The sequence below is a fragment of the Eufriesea mexicana genome, unplaced genomic scaffold (genome assembly GCF_001483705.2).
Source record: "Eufriesea mexicana isolate 0111107269 unplaced genomic scaffold, ASM148370v2 scaffold474474846, whole genome shotgun sequence".
In the NCBI taxonomy this organism is placed as follows: domain Eukaryota; kingdom Metazoa; phylum Arthropoda; class Insecta; order Hymenoptera; family Apidae; genus Eufriesea; species Eufriesea mexicana.
The window spans coordinates 165,732-190,587 of record NW_016907973.1 but is presented as its reverse complement, the minus strand read 5'-3'; the positions used below and the strand labels follow the sequence as shown (position 1 = coordinate 190,587).

The following is a 24,856-nucleotide window of genomic DNA, read 5'->3' as shown; positions in this document are numbered from 1 at the left end:
TGTTTATATATGGTACATTTATTAATATCAATATATATCATTTTTATATGTAATATTTAAAAATTTAACAATAACATAAGAATAATTTGTAAGTTTTGTAAAAATACAATATATGCTCATACATATAATGATAAAAATATAATATTATACATATTAATGAAGTACAATATTTATTGTTTTATTTCAATTGTAAATGAGAAGTATTATATGTATATGCTGATAAAATAAATTTCAATTCTGTATATATAACATTTTAGCTTAATAATGTACTTATAATAAGTATTATTTTTATTTTTAATTAAATATAAATAATATTAAATTTTGTATATTCAGGTATTTTAATTTATTTACCATATATTTTCAAAACTTAAATATCTTTATTTCCTTTGTTATCTTTAATCGTTTATTCAAAAGAAAGTAGATAAATAAAAATATTTGAGTACTTTTAAAATTTGTTGTATTTTATTTAATTTCATTTTAGATGGTGTAACATTTTTCCTACAATTTATTGATGCGTACAATATAAAATTGTAAATACAATTATAAGCTATATTAATCATGAAATAAAGTCTATTATATCAAATTTAGAAACAAACAGTATAATATATATAAATGTTACTCTGAAATTATTATTGTATTAAAATATTTATTAATTTGTAACTTAATATTAACTTGTTTAATAACTACGACCAAAAAGTGTATAAAACTTTGGTTTGTTCTGACAATTAGGGTGGATACATGTCTGTTTGTCAAAGGATACTGATAATAATGGTTGTTCAAATGGTATACAAAGACTTTTTGCACCCATTGATAATGTTCCAAGTTCACCTGTATCTTCTCTGTGAGAAAAAATAGAATGTATGTAGTCAAATAATCGAACATCAATCATTAAAAAAGTTTTTGTAATATTTACCTTGCACTATCATCTTTAATGTTATCTTCACAAGATGACTCTCCACAAAATGGTGACAATAATATATTTTTTTTATCAAGATAAGAACAAAATTCATTCCAATTGTCTGCACGTTTAATATGCTCATTCAAATTGTTTCTTGCTCTATTAAAAACAGATAGCTATTTATAATATAATAACAATATTCGTATAATAATATAATATACAATAACATAATCATAATAATAGTTATTTATAACAGTAGTACTTATGATATTATATAATGAATTTATTTTCTAATAACACTTACTTGGAGAGCATATTTGCTTGTATATCAATTAATAATGTATGTAAAACACTAACCACTTCAAGTCTATTTGTAAATATTCTTTCAGAAATATCTCTGCGTACGAAAGTAACCTGATTTTTTTCCAAGTCTTTAAGACCTAATTCAATTCTTACAGGCACACCTCTTAATTCCCAGTGATTAAATTTCCAACCTGGTGTTCGGTTATTACGATAATCTGCTTTAATTCTAAGTGTTTTATCCTTTGATAATTCTTCTAATAATTTGTTACATTCAGAAAATAGTATTTCTCTTTGTTTAGGTGTTGTATTTGCTGTGATACCACAAGGTACTATAATAGCTTGAATACCAGCTACATTTGGTGGTAATACTAAACCTTTATCATCTCCATGAACCTACAAATAAAATATAAAACTAAGTAATTAAAAAGTATTTTTTTAATAAAACAAAAAATACACACCATTATCATAACTCCAATTGCTCGAGTTGTTAGGCCCCATGAGTTCTGATAGACAAATGTCTTTTCATCTCGTCCTACAGCACCTTCTACTTGAATATTAAACATTTTAGAAAAATTTTGTCCTAGATGATGACTTGTCGCTCCTTGTATTGCGCGACCACTTGTGGGGATGAAAACTTCAACTGTAGTAGTGTAATCGCCACCAGCAAATTTCTCCTTCTCAGTTTTACGACCTTTGACAACAGGTACTGCTAATAAATCTTCATATACTCTTGCATACATATCTAAAATTATCATGACTTCCTCATCAGCCTCAGCTTTAGTAGCAAAAGCAGTGTGACCTTCTTGCCATAAAAACTCTCTTGTACGCAAGAAAGGTTTGGGATCTTTAAATTCCCATCTCTGAAATGAAAACAATTTTTTCGTTATAGTAATATTTTAAATACAATTAGAAAATGATTTTTTATATAATAATTAATAAACTACAGTTTATACTTACTACTACATTGTTCCATTGATTAAGTTTTAAAGGAAGTTCAGTATCTGATTTTAACCATTTGGCATAAGCAGGATACATTACAGTTTCTGACGTTGGTCGTATAGCGATCGGTTCTGCTAAATCTGATTTTCCACATTTTGTTACCCACGCAACTTCAGGGGCAAAATCTGCTATGTGTGTTTTTTCTTTCTCCAACACTGTTCGTGTCACAAAAATAGGAAAGTAACATTCTTGTACTCCCATTTGTGTTATTTCTTTATCAATGTACTCTTTTATTATTTTCCAAACGGCAAAACTCCACGGACGAAAAATATAACAACCGGACACATCATAATATTCAATCATACCACTCTTAGTAATAATTTGAGAATACCATTCAAAGAAATTTTCTTCTTTCTTTACTTCCAATCCTAATCTCGTTTTACCTGCATCTATATCTTTCATACATTCATTTTTATTTATTTCTTTATTTGATGCATTTCTTAGTTTTTCGTATTTAGAAGTATCTTCTTTCTTTTTCTTTAGAGACTCCACTAGTTTCCATTCTTGACCAGTTAATATTTTATAATTATTCTTTAAATCTAACAGAATTTTTACTTCTTGATCAATAACATTTTTATTCGCTTTAGCTTCCTTTAATTGTCTCACTTTATCTCCTTGTTTTTTTATACTGTTTAAAATTTGATCAACGGAAGTTTCATTTTTATTTGTTAAATTAGTTGATAGATTAATAGATGCTTTCCAATCTTGACCAGTAGTAAATTTATAATCTGACTTTAAAGCCAAAAGTTTCTTTACTTCTTGATCAATAACACTTTTGTCACCTTTCGAGCTTTTTAACTGTCTTATTTTATCTCCTTGTGTTTGAATTTCATTTGATAATTTCACAGCATATGAATCTATTAGTACAGTATTTTGATCTTTTACTTCAGTCCAATCAATACCAGTTTTATTTTTATATTCAGTTTTTAAATTTGAAAATCGTTCCATTTCTTGATTCAATTTTAATTGTAGTTCTTTAATTTTGTTTTCTTGTTGTCTAATATTTGCAGATAATTCATTTTCGGTTAATTTACTTTCGGTTAAGTTATTTTCATTAGACATCATTTGCTGTGATTTCCTCAACATAGTATCTAATGTCCACTCTATTCCAGTACATGTTTTATATTTAGCTTTTAAAGCTAGATAAGTTCTAACTTCTGCATCAATCATAGCTTTATCTGCTCTTTCTGTAGTAACTTTATGTAATATTTTTTGTAATTGCACAATAATTTTGTTACTGATTAAGTTTGCTGTATTATGAGTAAGTCTTATATTCTAAAACAAAAAAAAAATTGATTTAAAATATACATATTATTAATTTATGATTATGAAAATAAAATGGTAAATACATTTTCATGAATAATTTTTTTATCAGAAGTTGATGTAGTACTACTAGATATTGATTTTGTTGTGTTTGTAATATGCCCATCCGGAATATGAAACAAGATTACAGGTTGTTCTCTAGATGAAAATGAACTAACTGGAGCATAAGGTATATCGCATCGAAAAAATCCTTTTCTTTGTAATTGAATTATTTCTCCTTTTTTCACACGTTTCAGTCCTACTTCTCCAAGCATTTGTACCTCAGTCTGAAATATAGTGTAATTTTTGTTTTGATCTTAAAATTGACAATTATATTTATAACTATAAAAATAATAAAACTTACTCTTGTATGTTTTGCAACAAAATCTTTGTAATCAGCATCCTTTCCCAATACTGGTTTACTTATAATATGGTCAAAATAAACAGCATAACATGGAATTAGATTAGTTTTATTAATATCATCATCATTTTTATTAGAAGGTACTGATAACCATGTAATTTTTAATGTATTTTTATAATCTTTATTTTCTAAATTTAATTGTGCTATTATCTGTGTAATAACACCATTCTTTTTTTCAATTTTTTTAATTAGTATATTACCCCAATTAATAAATGTAGCATTTTGACCTTCAGTTAAGACATTTGCATCATCTCTTTCAATGTACACCTGTGGCCCTATTAACATTTGTTTAGTTCCTTTTGATAAATCTTTTGGATGATTTTGAACAAGTAACCAATCTTCTTTTGCACCATCTATATGTACTGGTACAATTTTATCATACTCCAAAGCAGTATATCTAAAAAATAGTATTATATGAATCATTTTTATGATTCTTCTTTATAAAAAATGTACTTATATTATTAATATACCTAGTTGCAATTGGATCAATAACTTTTTTGTTAAATGCCCATATTTTATCCCACTCCATAAAGACTACAGCCTTTGAACTACCTTGAGCAATTATAAATTGTTTTAATCCTTCAACTGTCATTCCTCTTCTCAAAATACCTCTTACTGTTGGAAAACGTGGATCATCCCAACCATCAACTAAGCCTTGGTCAACAAACCAAGTTAATTTTCTTTTTGATAAAACTGTATGTGTCATATTTAAACGCGAATATTCCCATATATAAGGACGTCTTAGTCCTAGGGCATCAATTATCCAATAAAATTGAACATCTCTATCATGATATTCCGTTGTACGTAAAGTATGTGTAACGTTTTCGATGGCATCAACGATAGGACAAGCAAAATCATATGTTGGATAGACTCTAATAAAAAAATGGAAATAGAGTATAACAAAAAGAATTTATTAATTTTTTTAAATGTTTTAATATTAAGGGTGTCAGGCATCTGAAAATATGAGTCGGACAAGGACCCTGTATTTTCAGATGCCCGCACATTACTATTTAATATCTAATACACACTTATACTTTGTTCCAGTTCGAGGATGTGATTCTGGTTTACATCTATAAATTGTTGGATCCCGTAAACATCCATTTGTTGACTGATAATCAATTTTTGCTCTAACACAACATTCTTGACCTCTAACGGTAGCCTGTTGCATTTCGTTCCATAATTCTAGATTCTTTTCAATAGCTAACAAAGTAAATAAAAATAATATGTTTGTTAACTTTTTTTTTTATTTAAATAATTTCAATAATATGCTATATTTAGTTAAATTTTTAATTTTTTATACTTACTATTATTCCTATTTGATGACATCAATTTCTGATCACGTTGTTCTTTCATTACATCAACTGGTGTATCATCTACATATGCTTTACCTTCTTTTATTAGTTTAGTACAATATTCTAACATTAAATCAAAATAATCAGACGAATGTGTAAATCGATCTGGTTTGATTTGCAATAATTTTAAATCTTCTAGAATAGCTTTCTCAAATTCTACATTTTCTTTTGCAGGATTTGTATCATCAAATCTCATAATGAGTTGTCCTTGAAATATTTCTGCATAATATTGATTTAATAAAGCAGCCTTAGCATGGCCAATATGTAAATAGCCACTTGCCTCTGGTGGAAAACGTACTATGACCTATTATAGTAATAAATGATCTTATAAAGATGTACTTTACAAAATATGTATTATCATAAATATAAATTACTTACTTTACCTATTTCTGCTCCTGGCAAATCAATAAATTTACCTTCTTGCTTTCTTTGTCCTATTTGTTTATTAATAACTTTCTCACATTGTATATTATTAGGAGAAGATAATTTAACATTTTTTTTTATTGAAAGCAATACCTCTGTAACAGCAGGTAGTGAAAGTATTTGTTTATACCATCTACTGATATTAATATATTGCTTTTCAAACTTCGCTAAAAATTTCTTATTTAAAAGAATACAAAATATGTAGATATCAGCTAATGTTAATTTTTTGGCAACCAACCAAGTATTTGTCATCAGTACATTATCTAAATAACAGAGTGCATCTTCTTTAAGTGGATAAGACCCTAGAGGTCCAATTGCAAATGATAACCAATGATCAACTTCAGTCTTTACACGAGGACTAATACCACCTAAATTAATTAACACAAACAAATGATTGAAATATATGTGTACATATATCATAAGAAAAATAAAATATATATGCATGTACGTACCATAAAGATCTGTATATGTAGTTCTAGCAAAGTAGCGACTAACATCACTGCTTCTTTCTCCTAATATTTTATTTTGACTATCTGTTAATTGTATATGTCCATCACCTTTCCAATCATTGCACCAAACTACTTCAATCTTTTCTTTATTTTGACAATTGATTACCTCTACTACAATTAAGGCATCTATATAAATTAAAATATTAGTTACTAGTTTGACAATTTAAAAATTTGAATAAGGTATATAATAGTATTGATTTATCAAACATTGCTGTGCGTGTAATGTATGTGTTATTTTATATATAACAATATTAAACTATTAAATAAAATACAATTTTTTACTAATACTGTTTAGAGATAGAATACTAAAATTTCATTTAGTAAATATTTTCAACATCTATTTTATAAATTATATTTGATGTAGTTAAGTTATTAGACTTATTAAAATTGTATTATGGTTCAATATACCCGTTGGTGGATTTTTGGAATCAACCAAAAGCTTATAAGTCATTTTTATACGTTCAAGTTTAGTTTGATGTATTCAATGGGTTAGAATCTTTCCACGTGTTCAATGATCCTCACGTATGGCTACTTCGCACGCTTTCTCTTATATATATATATGTATATTATAATCATAGAGTAAAAATATGCTAAAGAAATAATTCGAATCAAATATAAACATAATACGATAAATCAGTCTTTTATGACGCAATTCAAATTTGAATTTTATTTAAAAATTATAATATATTTATATGTATATAAATGATTTATCAATGTAAATGTATTAAAATATGCAATTAAAAATTTGTAATTTTAATTATATATACATATATATTCTTATAAAAATAAGATAATTGTAATGGATTATTGCTTGTTCGAAAATATAAGGAAAATTAAGTAAAGGAAATTATATTTTTATTAAAAAAAATGTTCATTATCTAATTTTTCTTTTTTCTTTCGCCTTCTATTTCATTTTTCTTTATATAGTTATCTTTATTCGACTTTGATTATATTAGTCATAACATTATGTTGCTCCTGTTCTTAATAATCTTTGGTAACAACTATATGGCACTAGATTTTTGCGTATGTAGATGCGTGGATACGTGTATGAAAGGATAGATTCATTGATTAGTTTACAATTTGTGCATAGTATATAATAGTTTTTAATGAATTTTGAACAATATTTCAAGTATTGTAAATTTTTCAGTCGTTTATTAATTTGAACCTATGTAAGAACTCGGTGAATAACAAAATATAACAGATAGAAGTATACGCAAAGGTGGGTCGGTCACCTGGAGATAACTGTAAAATGTCATCAACGAATGTATGTCAGGCATGGATTTGACGCTGTTCGGTGACACTCGTGGGATCTGTTGTCATAATAATTATGTTTCATCAATATTAATTTGATCAAAGAGGAAACAGTTACCTTGGTATAGAATCTTCTGTTGATTCATTTAAATGTACGTAAAATAATCCTTCTTTAAATAAAATATTTATGCTTTATTAATCAGAATACATATTTTTCTTTTCCTGTGTGCTGGAAAATCATATGGTCAAAATATATTTTAAATCTTAAAATTATTTATTATTAAGAATAACTTAATGATATTAAATATTAATTAATCATTTCTTAAATGTTTTAATTCTATGCATTTTTTGGTATTTATTATATAATAATTCTTTAATTGTTTCAAATAAAAAGAAAATATATTTTATGCATATACTTGATTTTACTTCTACAAAAAATATTTATGAATATTATGTATAAATGTAAAGATTAATGTTAAATATTGATTTTTATATTCCTTTTTTATTTCAATAGTACAGATAAATTTTATATTATATCATTTAATTCTAATTTAAATATTTATCAATCTATTTTTGTATTTCAGATAAACAATCAATATGGAGGGACCAGAAGTAACATTTTTATTTCAGTTTGGTTTAACTCGTGATACTGTTACAGTAGAAAGCAGCGCATTAACTCTTAAAACACTTAAAGAATTTGCCTGTGACTTTATTAATACCAAGTGTCCAGAACATGGTTTAAATCACTTATTTGAACGATTACTTTTATTTAAACATGATTATAATTCTACTAATATCTTACAACTTATTACAAATGCAACTGAAGTAGTTGATGAAACATTAGTAGAAATTGTTTTGACTGGTAAATTTTGAGTTTATATATTTTCTCATATATATAATGATAAATAAAATGTAAGAATGAAAAAATTAAGGAGTAGGTAATTACTTAATTTTTTTCAGCACAAGTGCCAAATGAAGAAATTCCCATTCGTCCTCATGCTTTGATTGTTCATTCATATAAAGTTCCAACATTTTGTGATTTTTGTGGAGAAATGTTATTTGGTCTTGTTCGACAAGGACTAAAATGTGAAGGTAAGTATAATATTTTATTATTAATATTTCAGAAATTTTTAATAATATAATTAATTAATTTGTACAATTAATGCATTTAATAGGTTGTGGAATGAATTATCATAAGAGATGTGTTATAAAAATACCTAATAATTGCTCACATGATGCCAGTCAAAGACGGCGTAGTTCTGCAATGTTAAATGTACCAAGATCTCCAAGTCAAGGATCTACTAGTAGTTTGACCAGCATTAGTGATGATAATCATAGTACAAATAATACACCGAATGCAAGTCAAAATAATAGTACTTTGGTATGATTTTATCTAAAATGTAAATGTAAAATAATTTACATACTTTTATACATGTTATTTTGATTTATTATATTATAAATTTAGACAATACCAAGTATAATGGCACCAAAACAATCTCGCTCCCCTTCATTGGGTGGAAGACCAGTATGGATTGAACGAGAACTTGCAACACGTATAAAAATTCCACATACATTTGTGGTACATACCTATACCAGACCAACTGTATGTGGATACTGTAAAAAATTATTACGAGGTTTATTTAAGCAAGGCCTACAGTGCAAAGATTGTCAGTATAATGCACACAAGAAATGTATAGAAAAAATACCTAAAGACTGTACTGGAGAAAATCCACGCGACAATACAGGTATTTTTATTTATATTTCATTATTTAATTTTTTATAAAATTGAATTTTGAAATATTAAAATTAAAACAAACATTATTTCAATAACAATATTTATATCAATAGGTAATGAGTACCCTGATAGTGGTGTGGGTAGTGAGCCAGAGGGAAAATGTGATGGTAGAAATGAAGAAGCTGATGGAGATAGTGATGCAGAATCTCCTTCACCACCTCAACATTCATCTTTTACAGTAGATGAAACAAAAACATCTGATGAGTATACTGTAAATATACCTTTATGATAAAAAATGTTAAATAGAAATATTATTTTTAATATTTTCGTTAATAATATTATTGTATAAAATATTTAATAATAAATAATATTTATTTAGATTATTTTTATAGGATCAAGTTCCAAGCAATGATGATATTATTTATGATGAATTTCAAAAATCTAGACCTTCAAGGTAAATTATATTTTTAATTTAATTATTTATGTAAATATATTGAATTGAAACTTTTGTTTTATCATGTATTTTGTTTTACTATAATAGTTGCAGTTCTACACCAAGCAATAATATTCCTTTAATGCGTATAGTGCAAAGTGTGAAACATACGAAAAGACGTGGTTCGAAAGTTTTGAAAGAGGGTTGGATGGTACATTTTACAAGTCGTGATTCAATGGTAAATAAGTAATATACAGAAATAACCTTACATGTAGAAAATATTATTAAAGTTATATTTGCAAATTTATAGAGAAAAAAACATTATTGGCGACTGGATACTAAGGCTATAACATTATTTCAAAGTGAAAATAGTTCAAAATATTATAAAGAAATTCCATTGGTTGAAATATTGTCTATTGAAAGTGCTGAGACATCCCGCTCACGTGCGTCTTTTATATTATATAAACTTTATTTTATTAAAATTTCATTTATTATATAAATGATACGAGAAACGTGAATTATATTTTAGACACAATGCATTGTTTTGAGTTGAAAACTGCCAATATCGATTATTATGTTGGGGAAGATCCTTCATATGGGGACAATTGTAGCCAAGTTCCTCCACCAGAAAGTGGTATTGGAGCACATATAGCTAGGTCATGGGAGACTGGTATTAGACAAGCACTAATGCCTGTAACTACTATATCAATCAGTATGTAATGGTTTTTTAAATTTTATTCTTTCACTCACTAGGTATATTAGAATAAAAATATATATTTATGTAAGATATTTTGATTTTAGATCAAGAACAGTCTACAGAACCTGAAGAAAATATTACAGATATGTCTCAGTTATATGAGATCTTTCCAGATGAAGTTTTAGGTTCTGGACAATTTGGTACTGTGTATGGAGGTATTCACCGTAAAAGTGGTCGAGCAGTGGCTATCAAAGTTATTGATAAACTACGTTTTCCTACAAAACAAGAAGCACAACTTAAAAATGAAGTTGCCATTCTGCAGAATCTTTCACATAGCGGAGTTGTTAATTTAGAACGAATGTTTGAAACTCCAGAACGAATATTTGTAGTTATGGAAAAATTAAAAGGCGATATGCTAGAAATGATACTAAGTTCAGAACGTGGCCGTCTTAGTGAAAGAGTAACTAAATTCCTAATTACACAGATATTGATAGCATTAAAACATTTACATAGCAAGAATATAGTACATTGTGATTTAAAACCTGAAAATGTATTGCTAAGCAGTGATAGCGAATTTACACAAGTAAAACTTTGTGATTTCGGTTTTGCAAGAATTATAGGAGAAAAAAGTTTCAGAAGAAGTGTTGTTGGTACTCCAGCATATCTAGCACCAGAAGTTTTAAGAAATAAAGGTTATAATCGTTCTTTAGATATGTGGAGTGTTGGTGTAATTATTTATGTGTCTTTAAGTGGAACATTTCCATTCAATGAAGAAGAAGATATTAATGAACAAATTCAAAATGCTGCTTTCATGTATCCACCAATTCCTTGGCAGGAAATTTCATCTGATGGTATGTGAGTTATTGAAATAAAATAATGTTATTTAACACTTATCCAATAATAAGAATCAATAAAATTTATTTTCTTTTTGTAGCAATTGATTTGATTAATAATTTGTTACAAGTAAAGCAAAGAAAACGTTATACTGTAGATAAGAGTTTACAACATGTATGGCTTCAAGTAAGTATTTCTATAATCATAAATATTTTCCTACAACATCATGATAGAAACCTATTATAAATTGTATTTTTTCTAAGGATTATCAAACATGGTGTGATTTACGAGAATTAGAAGCAAAAGTGGGATATCGTTATTTAACTCACGAAAGTGATGATGCCCGGTGGTTAGCATATAGCAATCAGCGTACATGACAGAACTCTTCGCCTATATTAAACATCGAAACATTGCCAAATAATTTGTCTATACATAAAGGCTGGGCTCGCAGTGCTCGAGCTACGTTACGACGTTTCATTCGTGCCTGAGTTGAATACATTCATGAAAGGGAGTACAATTATATTTGATTTTAAATATTAGTGTACTGATATTAAAGAAAACTCCATTATATATCTTCCAAACAATTTTACATAGAAAATAAGGATTATTACCTAGAAAATTACTTAATAACATTTTTATTAGACTGCATTGTGTAAGATAAGATACTCAACAAAACAAAAAAAAAAAAGCAACAGCAATGTTTACATAAAAATTCTTGAAGGATTTTAATAATGAAGTTGAACGTATTTCAATATTATAAGGTACTGGTTATAAAAATTTTCCATAGTTAGTAAATTATGAAAAATATTTCAGCGAATAGACGATAAAATATAATCATGATATTTTTAACATTTATTTAACTTATAAGATAAATAATTATTTCATACTATTTTATTTGTTGAATGCAATCTAAACATATTTTTCAGCTTAATATAGAAGTACATAGCATGTTTTATAACTGCACAAAAAATGCTTAAAATAGAGTAATTAGATTTAAAATAATATATAGCAGTATGTATAAATTATAGAACATATATAATTCTTTTATATACATAAATTTTTTGGCATTCTTTGGAATATGGTGGGGTTAATACTATGATAAAAACTTCTTAAGAACACAAATTTTTCATGGATTACATCAATATATATACAAAGTTGTGCTATACATAATAAATTTACTATTTTGTACTTTTGCTTTAAAGTATCTGAAGTTAGAAATGAGAAGCTTGAATATTTATAACTTATACCAAATTTCTTAAGAGAAGCTAAAAATTCATGAAAAAAGCATTAACGAAAAAAATTTCAAATTGTTTCTTATGTGATAAAAAGTAAGATCATTGCAAATATAGTTTTCTCAATTTCTGTTCTTATATATCATAATAAATTTTGTGAACACTCTTCTTTATTAATTATAAAAGCATAGAAAAATTCACAATTGAATAATTGCATTCCATATTTATATACATATTTTTTTTATTACATTGTAATAAATTTTGTATTAGGAAATTGCAAACAAAGTTTATTAAAACTATTTACTGATTATCATATAATTGAGAAAATATAGTTTTCAAAATGTATGTACTGTTTCAGTACTCCATAAAGTTGTTTTACATTTTCTGTTATTTCATTAAAATTAAAGTACATTCCAAATACAAAAAAAGCTGAACTATATATATTATCTTTTCAAGTATTATGTTCATTCCTTTCATGTTTCCTATAATTAATAGATAAAGTTTATAATATTTATAAAACAATGAAATTAAGATTTATTAAAACTTATATTAAAATTTATTAAAGTCTTAATAAATGCATAACATACTATTAAATATGATATTAAATAATTCATTAAAAATTTGTACTTTATTATATTACTAACACAACTTTTTGTTCTTATTTTTTATTACAATGTGTTTACAATTTTTTTAGTTATTAACAATAATATAGAGATAAAAGGAATAATCAGAAAATTCATAATTAAAAGATATATTTTTCTTTAAATTCAAAAATCAAATATGAACAACGTAATCTTTTATTTTTTAGTTAAATATTTTATAAAGACTGAGTTGCTTTTACATAGTACTATTTGTCATTTATTTAAAAATTTTATTTTAATTTCATAGAAATTTTTCAAGTGGAACATTATATTTGAAACAAAACATATTTTACTATACTTTTATATTTTCTGAGATTATATTATGAGTAAAGATGTTATTTTAATCATATATCCAATAACCGAATCTCATGTATAATTTATTTACAAAGTACTTCATTACTTTATTTCAAGTTATATTTTTATGTCTAAATAATATAGTATTAAATGTATCATTGTACATCATATATGGCCTATATTTTTGAAAAATTGTTTTAAATAATTGTTTTAATTATGCAATATATACAATATACTTATTACTATGTTCATATTTTTATTACAAAGCATTTATCATAGTAATATTAAAATATTACAGAGAAGTAGTTAATATTGTAATAATGAATTTAGATCTTGATATGAGCATAGCAGTTGTTATAATTTTATAAGAAATTTTTCAGACATTTTTTGAATTATATATAGAAAAATTTGTGCAATGTCAATAGATATTGTTACATATATAACATTATGTAATTATAATATGTTTCTACATTATATAAATCAATTATTTGTATATATTGAATATATTTAAACATTTACTATTACTTGAAAAATAGTTTAAAATTTTTACAAGTGTTAAATTTTATAAAGACTAGTAATGTATTTCATTCAAATTAAGTTTATAATATTATTTTCAATTGGCAAATAAAAGTACTTAAAAGACACTAACATATTATAATAAATATATTGTAAGTAAAATTAACAAATTTTCATGAATAATTATCAAATGTTAAATCATTATTGTACTTAATATAATAATGTGAATAAATAAATTATTAATACTAATAAATTTTGTAATATTGCGTATACTTTATTATAATAATTTTGTATTTCTTTTTCAAATGATCTATTTCAAATGAAAACTCTATATATAAAGCAATATTTTGTAAATTGATGTCATTACGTCGTAAGCCTAATTTTTGTCCTCGTTAAATCTAACAGAACCTCTACTTGAAATAATAACATCCTGATTCCTGTCACACTATATATATAAACGAACCTACAGTTAGATTTTATATTACTGACAGTTGAACTACAGTATCTATTAATTTATTTTATTTAAAACACATAAATATGTATAATAAATGAGTTAATATACAATTCCGTTATTTGTAATTATTCACAGATATTATAAAAATTATATAATTACAATGTTGGTAATTAGTGCATTAGTATTGAAGATATTGTTATGGCATGATACTTCAGCAGAATGGATAGATATGCCTCAATTTTCTGATGAAAAAAGAATATATAGGTATGTATAAAACCGTTGTATTGAGCAACATCAAAATTATAATCTATATTAATATTTTTTCACAAATTTTGTATTTCTTATTCATAGAATGCCTACCACAAAACAAAATCGTTTTTATAAATTTGGTGAAGAAAATGTTGAAAACCATTCTCTTTATACATATCAAGATATTTATAAGGATGAAAAAACAAAGCAATCAGCAATTAATGAAAGTAGAAAATATGATTTTTATAAAATGAAAAATAATATCAAAGAAGAATCAACAATTCTTAAACTTTCTAATAAGGAAAATATAGTTGTGACCAATACAGAAAAATATAATGAGACAACATTTCCTTTAATGCCCAAAGTAATTAAATTATTACATTTAACATGTCTCATTTTTTTTTTTTTTTTACTTTAAATAACTGCAATTTAATGTTTTATTTTTTTACTCTGCAGGTAAAACAAAATACACAATACTTAAATGAATCTTTCACCTCAAATAGCATAGGACTTTTAAAATATCTTCCAGTGGATATACTTAAAAACGTTCATTGTACTTTGAAATCTCAACCGACATCGAGTGATGGAAAAATTCAATTTTTAAAGACATTTGAAAATTCATTAATTACTGAAATAGGTAGTAGTAAATAAAAATCAAAATAAAATAATAGCTAAAAATAAAAAATTAATCAATACATGTAATATATCAATAGTAGTTATGTACTTATTTGTACTATTTTCAGAATTTCAACTAGCAGAGAATATAATAGTTGCTCGAAAAAAAAGAGGTACTGAACATTACGATCATAATTATGACCATGAATATGCTGCAGGATTTCCCTCCATAGAAGGTGCACTTATGTCTATTTCATTTCTTACGTTTGCTGTATATCTTGTTAGATTGGTGATGGTAATTAATCAATTTATTTCTAACATCTATTGTTGTAAATAATAAGTAATGATTAAACAGCTATGTAATCATCTATTTTTTAGCTTTTATTCAGAAATATGAATAATTCTACATCAACTACTACTGGCGCTACATTACTTCTTGGTAAAAGAAAAAGATCTATAAACAAATTTGATGATGATGCAACAATAATTCTTAAAAATCTAAACAGTTTTTCCTCCAAATTTTAATAAATAAGAAATCACATATCAATAGTAATAATTAAACCAATATTTACATTATATCTACACTAATTATAGTAAAATCTTCACAACCAAATAAATTCTTTGTATAATTTAAACTGTTTTAATATCTACCTTCTAAGCTTTATTTTATGTATCTTACATTTATAATTTAGCAGAAACAATTGGTAACATAGGCAGTAAAACTGTATTAAGATATAAACCTAATGGTCGTTTTAATGAAAGACTTTGCAGCTGTGTAAGAATTTGTGTCATTTTAACTTTATCAACTTGGTATTTATGTTGTTTCTCATATGGTATTAGAATACCTTGTGTTATAAGATTACATATTGTTGTATTAACCAAATCTATGGATAAAGAATAAGGATGTTGTCCCCACTGACTCTCTTCGAGAAATGCTTTTTCTATTTGTTTCTGTGTTTCAATCAGAACTGCTTGTATTGTTATGTAATTTAATTTTGTTTCATCCCACTGTAATTGATAAAATTGTTATATACATAAATATTTATAACATATAATAAATATCAAATATCATAAAAATATTGAATTTTACCTCAAATAGAACAAGACACGTAACATATATTGTATCTATAAATGGTAATATTACATTATAGAGAAGAGAACATACTTTAGTATCTTTGCTTTGTACATATGTGTTACTGTGAATACTTATATAATCTTGTTTCAATAACAAATTTAACGTTTCTTCCCATTCGGATTTTATTACAGATTCATTTTCTGTTAAAGGCATTGCAAATTCTGTGCTCAGTAACATTCTTAATAGCATGTATCGTTTAAATGCAATTCCTGCGCATAATATAATATTAAAATTTAATTTGATTTTTTTATGTGTAACATTGTTTTATGTAGAAAATAATATTACCAAGCTCAATTTGACCTATTCCTATTGCTACAGTAACGACGGCTGGTTTTATTAAAAAGGATAAAGTTGGATTTAGATAGATTGAAATATTAATGACAGGTATGGCTACTCGCATAGTTCTTTCCAATAAAGTATGACCTTTGACACGAATATTACTTTTCAGTTTTGTTGTTCTGTGCCTCTCTTTGAGTCGCAAAATTTTTGATGCATCAAATACAAGTAATTCTTCATGAGGTTTTAAACTATCTAATATTTCTTGTTTCACATTGTTTACATTTTGATCATGTCTATCAAATGACCTGAACAAAGTTCTTTCTATAACACTAATAATATATATAACATTAAAATATTATTACTAAATATTGAAACTTACTTTCTTGTATGTATTGTGGCATTAAATACTTGTAAAAAATTTGTGCACCACAAATAATCACTGACTAAATCATTTAATGTATATGGATTATCTGGATATGTTTGGCTCCTTTCATTAAATAATAAAGCAACTAAATTAAAGGGCATAAGTATTGTATTCTTTTTATGTGAGTCTATTATGCAATAAGCCAATTTTTTAATAACAGATGTTGGTAATTTTGCATAAGGTGACAATACTTTTGCTTTACGGTGTTCCATACTTAAGAATTGACATGCAGAAATAGGTTCACCAATATTACAAACAATACATCCATAAGCATATGATTTTTGTAAAATAGATAAAGATTGAAGTAAACCAGCAGTAGATTCTTTTGGTTTTGGTATCCCCAAAAGCTCATATGCAAATAATAATTCTTCTGGTGGTCGCTCATAGTTAATACTAATTGGTACAAAATATATATCAGGTACACTGCCTTCTAATAAACTCTCCAGAATGGTTGACAAAAGACCTTGAAGTGAAGTCATTTTCATATATAATATTCCTACTAAATATTATATCTACATTATGATGAAATTATTAATTTTAACACACCAAATTTTGGTACTATACTCTTCAAACTTCTGCTTCGAGTACCTTCTATAAAAAATTCAATTGCTCTGTCACTATGCTTTACCAAGGACATTACATATTTACTAAATATTCTTTTATATAGTAAATCATTCAAAAAACTGCGTCGCATATAAAAAGCTCCGGTTTTTCTTAATAATTCTCCTATTATGTTCATTTGATAAAAATCCATTCCACTTGCAATATTTGGAAGTGCCATATCATAGGAGAATAAAATATATGATAATAATATGAAATCTAAATAACTTCTGTGAGAAGGAGCATATACATATTGTACTTGAGAAATCTGCATTTCCTTTTTCATCCTATATATTGCATTTTCATTAATATAAATACTTACAAAAATTCTTTTAAGAACTTTTGTAATAATCAAACCTAAAATTAAAACATTATGATTTTGTTAAAACATTATGATTTCAAATAAAAAACTTCAATATCACCTATCCAACGAACAGTGGTCAAATGTGCTTTACTAGCCATTTCATTTATTATCTTATGAGCTTCTTTGATGATATTTTTTATATCTGTTTGATACATTGCAGCCAAAGAAATAATTGTTGATTTAACTTTCTCATCATTCAAAACCATTTGAATCATTTCATTTCTTGAATATTTAGATTCTGGTGGAAGTTTATGTGGTGATAATGGATTCATTGATCGAGAAACCCACAAGATATCACAATCTTTTCGTCTTGCAAGCAATAAATCCACAAATTCTGTACATTGTTCCATTTTGCCCATAAAATATCTGTAAAAATTATATTCTTTTCTATATTTGTGTATTACGTTATAAATATTTCGTCAAAAGTACAAAATTCAATTAAAGTCCAAGAATCAATTTCAATTAATTTTCAATTCAAATGACAAGTGAATTTTCCTCAATTATATTTATTAACTACGCTATAGCTATATTTATTTACATACGCTATATACTGTAGCTTGCAATATGATTTATTCAATTAATTACATTTTTTCAAAAATTGTACTTTTATTGCTTATTTTTACGTACTTTTACGATAATATTTTACTTCTTCTAATATTTATAAGTATAGTATACGAAAAATTATTATTCGAAATATAACTTTGATTAGTAGGCTTGCTATTTTATCGATTGTAATTGTAATATTATTATTTTCCTTGATTTTATTCTTTCACTTTAATAATTAGAGAATTGTAATAATAAAATATTTATATTAATTATATACAAAAATTATTCAAACTTTGTTACTTGTCATTTCTAGTTATTATTTTAGCCACTTAAATATTTTATGTACTTAAATAATATTAAATTCTAACATTTGGTGATTATTATAAATAAATATTTGAGAAAGGTATATAAAATGTGAGGTGTTATTTACTCTAAAGTCAATATTTAGAAATTAACATTCCTATAAAGTTAAGAAAAAATCTGTATTCTGCATTAATTCCAAATGCATCCACTTGGCGCTGCTTCTGCTCTCTTACCTATTTTACTTACTAAGATACGTCTGTACTTTTAATTTTAATTAAGCCTTTTTTGAAGTGTTCCTCGTGTGTTTTACGTGTAGTAAAAGGTGATCCAGTGATTATGGGTGGTGAAGAAGGTCTAGGAGTAACTACGGGTCAGCCAAATCTTTGTAAACAAAATCTTTCGAAGCTAGTAAGTAATAAATATGCCGATATACTTTCCTAATCTGACAAGCTATTATCATGTTTCATATAACCTCAATTTATGTTGATAGCATAATGTAATAATTTCCTCTTAAATAAAATGAAAAATTTCTGTGATAAATATTGGAAAATAAAATATAAATTTCTAAAACCACTTTATTTTAAGAATTCCTTTCATTATTATAATATTTTGATCATATTTGGATTTATTCACATTGCTCTGTCATATAACAGTTTATATATTTTTGTTTATTACTGAATTATATTTATATTAATAAAGCTATTTTGTTATTAATACATTTTGATAAGAAAATTGTCTTTATAATAGCTTAGCATTTATTTACAAAATAAATTTATTTATTGTGATAAAATACAACATAAATATTTTGTACTATAACATTTTGACTTTCTTGTAAACGTTCAACATTAATAATTAATAATTAATATTTAAATTCATAAAATTTTTGTTACTTAGGATGTTAATACATTAACTGCATTATCCCGTGAAGTCATCAGTAGACAAGCAACAATTAATATTGGTAAATATAATTTGTTTGATTCTTTAAGGGTACAAAAATGTATCAGATGAAATATAGTATCTTACAGAATGTAAATTTAAAATTTTATATAGGTACTATTGGCCATGTAGCACATGGAAAATCTACAATTGTAAAAGCTATATCAGGAGTACAAACAGTTCGTTTTAAAAATGAATTAGAAAGGAATATTACTATTAAACTTGGTAAGTAAAACGTCTTATGAGAAGTTAACATATTTTTGTAAGATATGCATGTTGTTAAATAGATCAATTTTTATAATATTTTTTACATAAAATAAACAACTTTTTTAATCAATGCTTAAAATTAAGGAAGCTTTTCCTCTTATTTATTATTTTTGATTACTTTATTTCATAATGTTCATATCTATGTAACTCATACTAATTAGTCATAAAACAATATAATTCTTCTGATAAATATAAAATATAATTTATTATACATATGTTTATAATAAATTGCTATATATATATGTTTATAACAAATTGTTATATCCATATGTTTTTTATCTGTTTATATTATTTAATTGTTTTACTAATAATTCACTTTGAGAAAATTATTTTCTATAACTATTACTGTTAAATAGATTATTGGAAGATATGTTAGAAATACTATTGTTGAAAGTCTAGATTATTATTGTTTTATATATCAATATATGCAATGAAAAGTGTAAAGAATTTAATAAACATTATTTTAAAGGTTAGATTCTATAGATCACTCCTAAAAACATATAAATATTGTTTATATGAAACTCAGATTTTTGTATTGAGGGGTTAAAATAAATTTGTAAAAAAAATTGAACTTTTAAAATAAAATATAATTTTTATTTAAAAGGCATTAATATATTGATCATTAATAATTAAATTTTTTAATGTAATTTGTATGGGATTATTTTAATTATTTAATAGTAAAATATCTTTGCTATATCCAAGAAGAGAATTTTTAATTTATAAAAAATTGTTTTTATACTAAGATATGTAGATGGCGCTAAATATAAGATGTTGTCGCCATTTTCTGAAACACTCATTTCCGAGTCGCGGGATCGAAGATATTTTCTAACTGACAAGTTTGAAAATTTAAGCCTATTTATTTATTGTATTATATAGTTATTTTAAAGAATAATTTTTTTTATTTAATTATAGGTAATAATAATAATATAGTTATTTTATCTTTTTCAAATTATTTAATTGTTTATGTTCATATAACTATTTCTTATTTAAACCATTGGGTAAAGATTCTGAATAAGATATAATTAATTTATCTTTTAAGAACTTTAAAGAGTATGTTAATAGAAAAAATTATTTCGTTTATAAAGTAAGGTTAAATTTAAAGATAAATTCATAGAATAATAGTGCATGTTAATGTATTGATACAATTTTATGATACAGATTTTATGTGTGATTTGATACACAGTTGGTTTTAATGCACTTATTATTCATGGTGATTTTTACTTATAAAATATAAAATATGCACTAATTAATGTATTTTATACATCTCAAAATAAATAATCGTATACAAAAGATTAAAATGATTATTGATTAAAGCATACCTTAATAAGGTAATTGGAAATATAAATTTTGTTATAAATCAAAATTTGTTCAGTGACAATTTTAAACAAGGAACAATGTGTGTGAATATATCTTCTATATTATAATGTAAAACATTAAGGTAAGTATATTTATATTCGTTAACAAAATATTTTAATGCTATGTTTAAATTATATCTTATATTGTTAAATTTATACATGTAAAATAATTATTATAATAATATGTATAAACTTATTTATATTGCAAATACAGTGAAGATGATAATTTCTGTAATATAAGGTAGTTATTTATTTTATTTATTAAAGTTCTAAAAATAATACATTTATAAATTTAAAGCTTTGTTTGCAACTATTATATTTCCACGTGTAATTATAATTATAAATATAGAATTAGTATTAAGGTGTGCTTTAGTCAATCAGTTTATATATGTCTTAGAAATTCAGCTGATGGTATTTTATTCATATTTAATATATAAATTAAAAATGAACCTATTTATATTCAATTAAATAATTTAGTAGAAACTTAAAGCAGTAATGTATGATTTTGCAGAAAATATTTTTGTATATGTATGGCACATTCTTTTGTACAAATTGTCTTAATAATTTTCCTATAATTTTCTTATAATAGCACTGAACATCTTTTTTAATAAATGAGAGAGAAGAATGAAGAGGATTCAAGGAATTCTTGGTGTACAAGGTGATAACATTAATACTAAAAGAAAGGGGAGGAATGATATACAAGTTAACACAAATGAGATATGGAAAAGTATGACAAGAGAGAATGACATCCTTTAAATGTTTGGCATTACAGACCCTCATGCAGTGGACAGTACCAGAAGGGAAGAAGAAGAAAATCTTGGTTACACAAGCAAAATGTCTTCAATGCAAGAAAAAAGACCAGCTTCTCCAGGGTATGTTCAACCATCGACCAAACATCGGAAACTTGATAAGAAATTTGTTTTTCCTCGAAAAATTGATCATGATGATAGTTATTACCGTGATGGTAAATCAAGAAACAATAATTTAAGTAGTAATAATGCTCTCTTCAAACAGAACAGAGAAGAGAAACAAACAGTTAATAGTAAGAAAAGTTTGAACTATTTTAATAGTCACGAAGCTAGCATGGGAAATGCAAGATTAAGCAAATCAAATACTGATACTGGAAAATACCAAATAGACTGCAATTTAGGAAATATTAAATTGAAAGAGCTTAGAGTTATATTGGAGGATATAAAACATGATACCAAAAATGGACTGAAAACATTAATATTAGATACTAATCTTTGGGAAGTAGAAAAGATTCTCGCGAAGAAGGAGTTAAAAGGTATACCAACTTATCTAATCAAATGGAAAAATTGGGATTCGGAATATAATACATGGGAACCTGAGTCAAATTTAGTAAATTGCTCTGATATTCTAGAAGAATTTGAAAGAAATAGAGAATTTGAAAGAAATAGATTACAAATGTTTAACCGTTTCAAGAAGGAAACAAATTTTTATCCAAACGATAAAGATATTGAAGAATTCTTAAATTACCTTAAGCATACAGGAGAGACATTAACATCAATTTCAGTAGAATCAAATGCAGTGTACACTAGCATACACAAATTTTTAAGACAAAAGTGTGTCAAAGATAATAAATTTGAGAAAGTTGTAAAACAAAACATTCTTCGTATGTTAGTCGTTGAGTCAAGGAAGAAACAGTTAAAATCTTTAGAAGACTGGGAAAATGAGATGAATAGTATTACTAAAGGTAAACCACTAATACAAGTAGAGAATATGGTAGACTTGGAAGGAGCACCTCAAGACTTTTATTATATAGAAGACTATCTTCCTGGTAATGGAGTTATAATACCTAATGATCCACCTATTGGTTGTGAATGTAAAACTTGTAATTTCAAAACAAAGTGTTGTTTTGCTCAGGATGGCAGATTATGCCCATATACCCTCACATGTAAAATTCGAGTTCCACCTGGAACACCAATATATGAATGTAACAAACGATGTATTTGCGATATCAACTGCATTAATCGAGTAGTGCAACGTGGCACTGAAATGAAGCTTTGCATTTTTAGAACTGCTAATGGACGAGGTTGGGGTGTGAAGACTTTACAAGCTATTAAGAAAGGGAGTTTCGTCACACAATATGTGGGTGAAGTGATAACTAGTGAGGAGGCTGAAAAGCGTGGCAAAGAATATGATGCTGCTGGTAGAACATATCTATTTGATCTTGATTACAATGAATTTGAAGAACAATGTCCATACACTGTAGATGCTGCTATGTATGGTAATATTTCGCATTTCATTAACCATTCATGTGATCCAAATCTATCAGTCTATGGTGTTTGGATCAATTGTCTTGACCCAAATCTTCCTAAGCTCGCGTTATTTGCAACAAAAGATATTAGACAGAATGAGGAAATTACTTTCGATTATACATGTCAATCATCAAAGAATAGTGAAAATTCTATAAAACAGGATGCGTCAATGAAAGAGAATTTAGATATAAACATTAACTCAGAATTTCAAGAGGAGTTAAAACTATGCGCAGAGATGCCAGAATCTGATTTGTCAAAGAATAAAACCTTGTGCAAATGTGGTGCTCATAGTTGTAGACGATACTTGTTTTAAGTTTCTCTTCACAAATTTATTCTGTTAGTATCTAAGCAAAGTTATACAAACAATTTAGTTCCAATTATTTCGGTAAATTTACGGAAAATTATATAAATACATCAAATACTATGTCACTAGAAATAAATTTAATAATTTTAATTTATCATGCATTTTATTAGTGATTATTTTTTTTATTTGTTTTATGGTGAAACATCAGAATATACATAGGCTATTGCTAAAATACTTAGAAAATTATAATCAAAAATATAATTTTTACAGTTTGATATGTATTTGTCAAAAATAATTATAGGTGGCTTGTGTTACATATATGTACTGTACTAAAAATATCAAATTAAAATGGACATATTTTATTGTTTTGTATAATTGACACGAATGTTATTATGAATGTATTACCATAGTATGTTTACCCACTTTGACATAAAATAGTTTGTAGTTATATATACTTAACTTTAATATGAACAATTGCTAGAATTTGCTATATATCATGATAATATTCACATAAAAAAGATTTAATTGCTCATATTAGAGAATAATTATCTGGTAATGATATAAAAATAGAGAAGATATTTTTATTTAAAAAAAAAAAAAATGTTACCAGTTAGAGTAACATAAAGTGACATAGCAACAAAATAAAGTACGCATTTGTGTGTTCACATTTTTATCATTTTTTCTTTTTTTTTTTTACTTATACTTAGGCATGGGATTGCACATCATGAATTTTAACAGTTTGTGTGCTGTTGTCATTGTTATTATTATTACTATTACTAGTACTACTGCTACTACTACTACTACTACTGCTACCACTACTACTACTACTTCTACCACTACTACTACTACTACTACTACTACTACTACTACTACTACTACTACTACTACTACTACTACTACTACTAC

At 25.4% G+C, this 24,856-nt stretch overlaps 6 protein-coding genes across 6 annotated transcripts in view; 4 read left to right on the top strand and 2 right to left on the bottom strand.

Annotated features, from left to right (window-relative positions):
- Positions 1-676: 676 nt before the first annotated feature.
- GluProRS (Glutamyl-prolyl-tRNA synthetase) lies at positions 677-6,718 on the bottom strand. The gene is made up of 13 exons (XM_017904591.1): positions 6,616-6,718; positions 6,151-6,333; positions 5,654-6,066; positions 5,228-5,579; positions 4,952-5,123; positions 4,394-4,795; positions 3,867-4,320; positions 3,550-3,789; positions 2,159-3,475; positions 1,660-2,061; positions 1,203-1,594; positions 914-1,057; positions 677-839 (listed from the first exon to the last, which is right to left on the bottom strand). The coding sequence occupies exons 1-13, from the start codon at positions 6,656-6,658 to the stop codon at positions 677-679; spliced, it is 4,677 nt and encodes a 1,558-aa protein (XP_017760080.1). The 5' UTR covers positions 6,659-6,718.
- Positions 6,719-7,425: 707 nt separating this feature from the next.
- Positions 7,426-11,712, top strand: PKD (serine/threonine-protein kinase D3). Its single transcript, XM_017904282.1, has 13 exons — positions 7,426-7,610; positions 8,043-8,320; positions 8,419-8,550; positions 8,634-8,839; positions 8,924-9,203; positions 9,307-9,464; positions 9,586-9,647; positions 9,735-9,864; positions 9,937-10,069; positions 10,156-10,338; positions 10,428-11,174; positions 11,258-11,343; positions 11,421-11,712. Exons 2-13 carry the CDS (start codon positions 8,056-8,058, stop codon positions 11,532-11,534), a joined length of 2,496 nt encoding a protein of 831 aa, XP_017759771.1. The 5' UTR covers positions 7,426-7,610; positions 8,043-8,055; the 3' UTR covers positions 11,535-11,712.
- Positions 11,713-14,454: 2,742 nt separating this feature from the next.
- On the top strand, positions 14,455-15,683 carry LOC108550732 (uncharacterized). The gene is made up of 5 exons (XM_017904567.1): positions 14,455-14,558; positions 14,646-14,907; positions 15,000-15,180; positions 15,287-15,453; positions 15,537-15,683. The coding sequence occupies exons 1-5, from the start codon at positions 14,455-14,457 to the stop codon at positions 15,681-15,683; spliced, it is 861 nt and encodes a 286-aa protein (XP_017760056.1).
- Positions 15,684-15,839: 156 nt separating this feature from the next.
- On the bottom strand, positions 15,840-18,398 carry Dhap-at (dihydroxyacetone phosphate acyltransferase). The gene is made up of 6 exons (XM_017904197.1): positions 18,019-18,398; positions 17,543-17,953; positions 16,952-17,459; positions 16,579-16,877; positions 16,249-16,502; positions 15,840-16,166 (listed from the first exon to the last, which is right to left on the bottom strand). Exons 1-6 carry the CDS (start codon positions 18,317-18,319, stop codon positions 15,840-15,842), a joined length of 2,100 nt encoding a protein of 699 aa, XP_017759686.1. The 5' UTR covers positions 18,320-18,398.
- Positions 18,399-19,048: 650 nt separating this feature from the next.
- Positions 19,049-24,856, top strand: part of Su(var)3-9 (suppressor of variegation 3-9) — an 8,853-nt gene continuing 3,045 nt past the window's right edge. The window contains exons 1-3 of the mRNA XM_017904212.1: positions 19,049-19,217; positions 19,704-19,767; positions 19,860-19,970. Coding sequence (XP_017759701.1) covers positions 19,146-19,217; positions 19,704-19,767; positions 19,860-19,970 — 247 coding nt within the window. The 5' untranslated portion in view covers positions 19,049-19,145. The remainder of the gene's footprint in view (positions 19,218-19,703; positions 19,768-19,859; positions 19,971-24,856) is intronic.
- Positions 20,888-23,959, top strand: LOC108550459 (Suppressor of variegation 3-9). The gene is made up of 4 exons (XM_017904204.1): positions 20,888-20,924; positions 21,957-22,025; positions 22,140-23,786; positions 23,859-23,959. The coding sequence occupies exons 2-4, from the start codon at positions 21,992-21,994 to the stop codon at positions 23,957-23,959; spliced, it is 1,782 nt and encodes a 593-aa protein (XP_017759693.1). The 5' UTR covers positions 20,888-20,924; positions 21,957-21,991.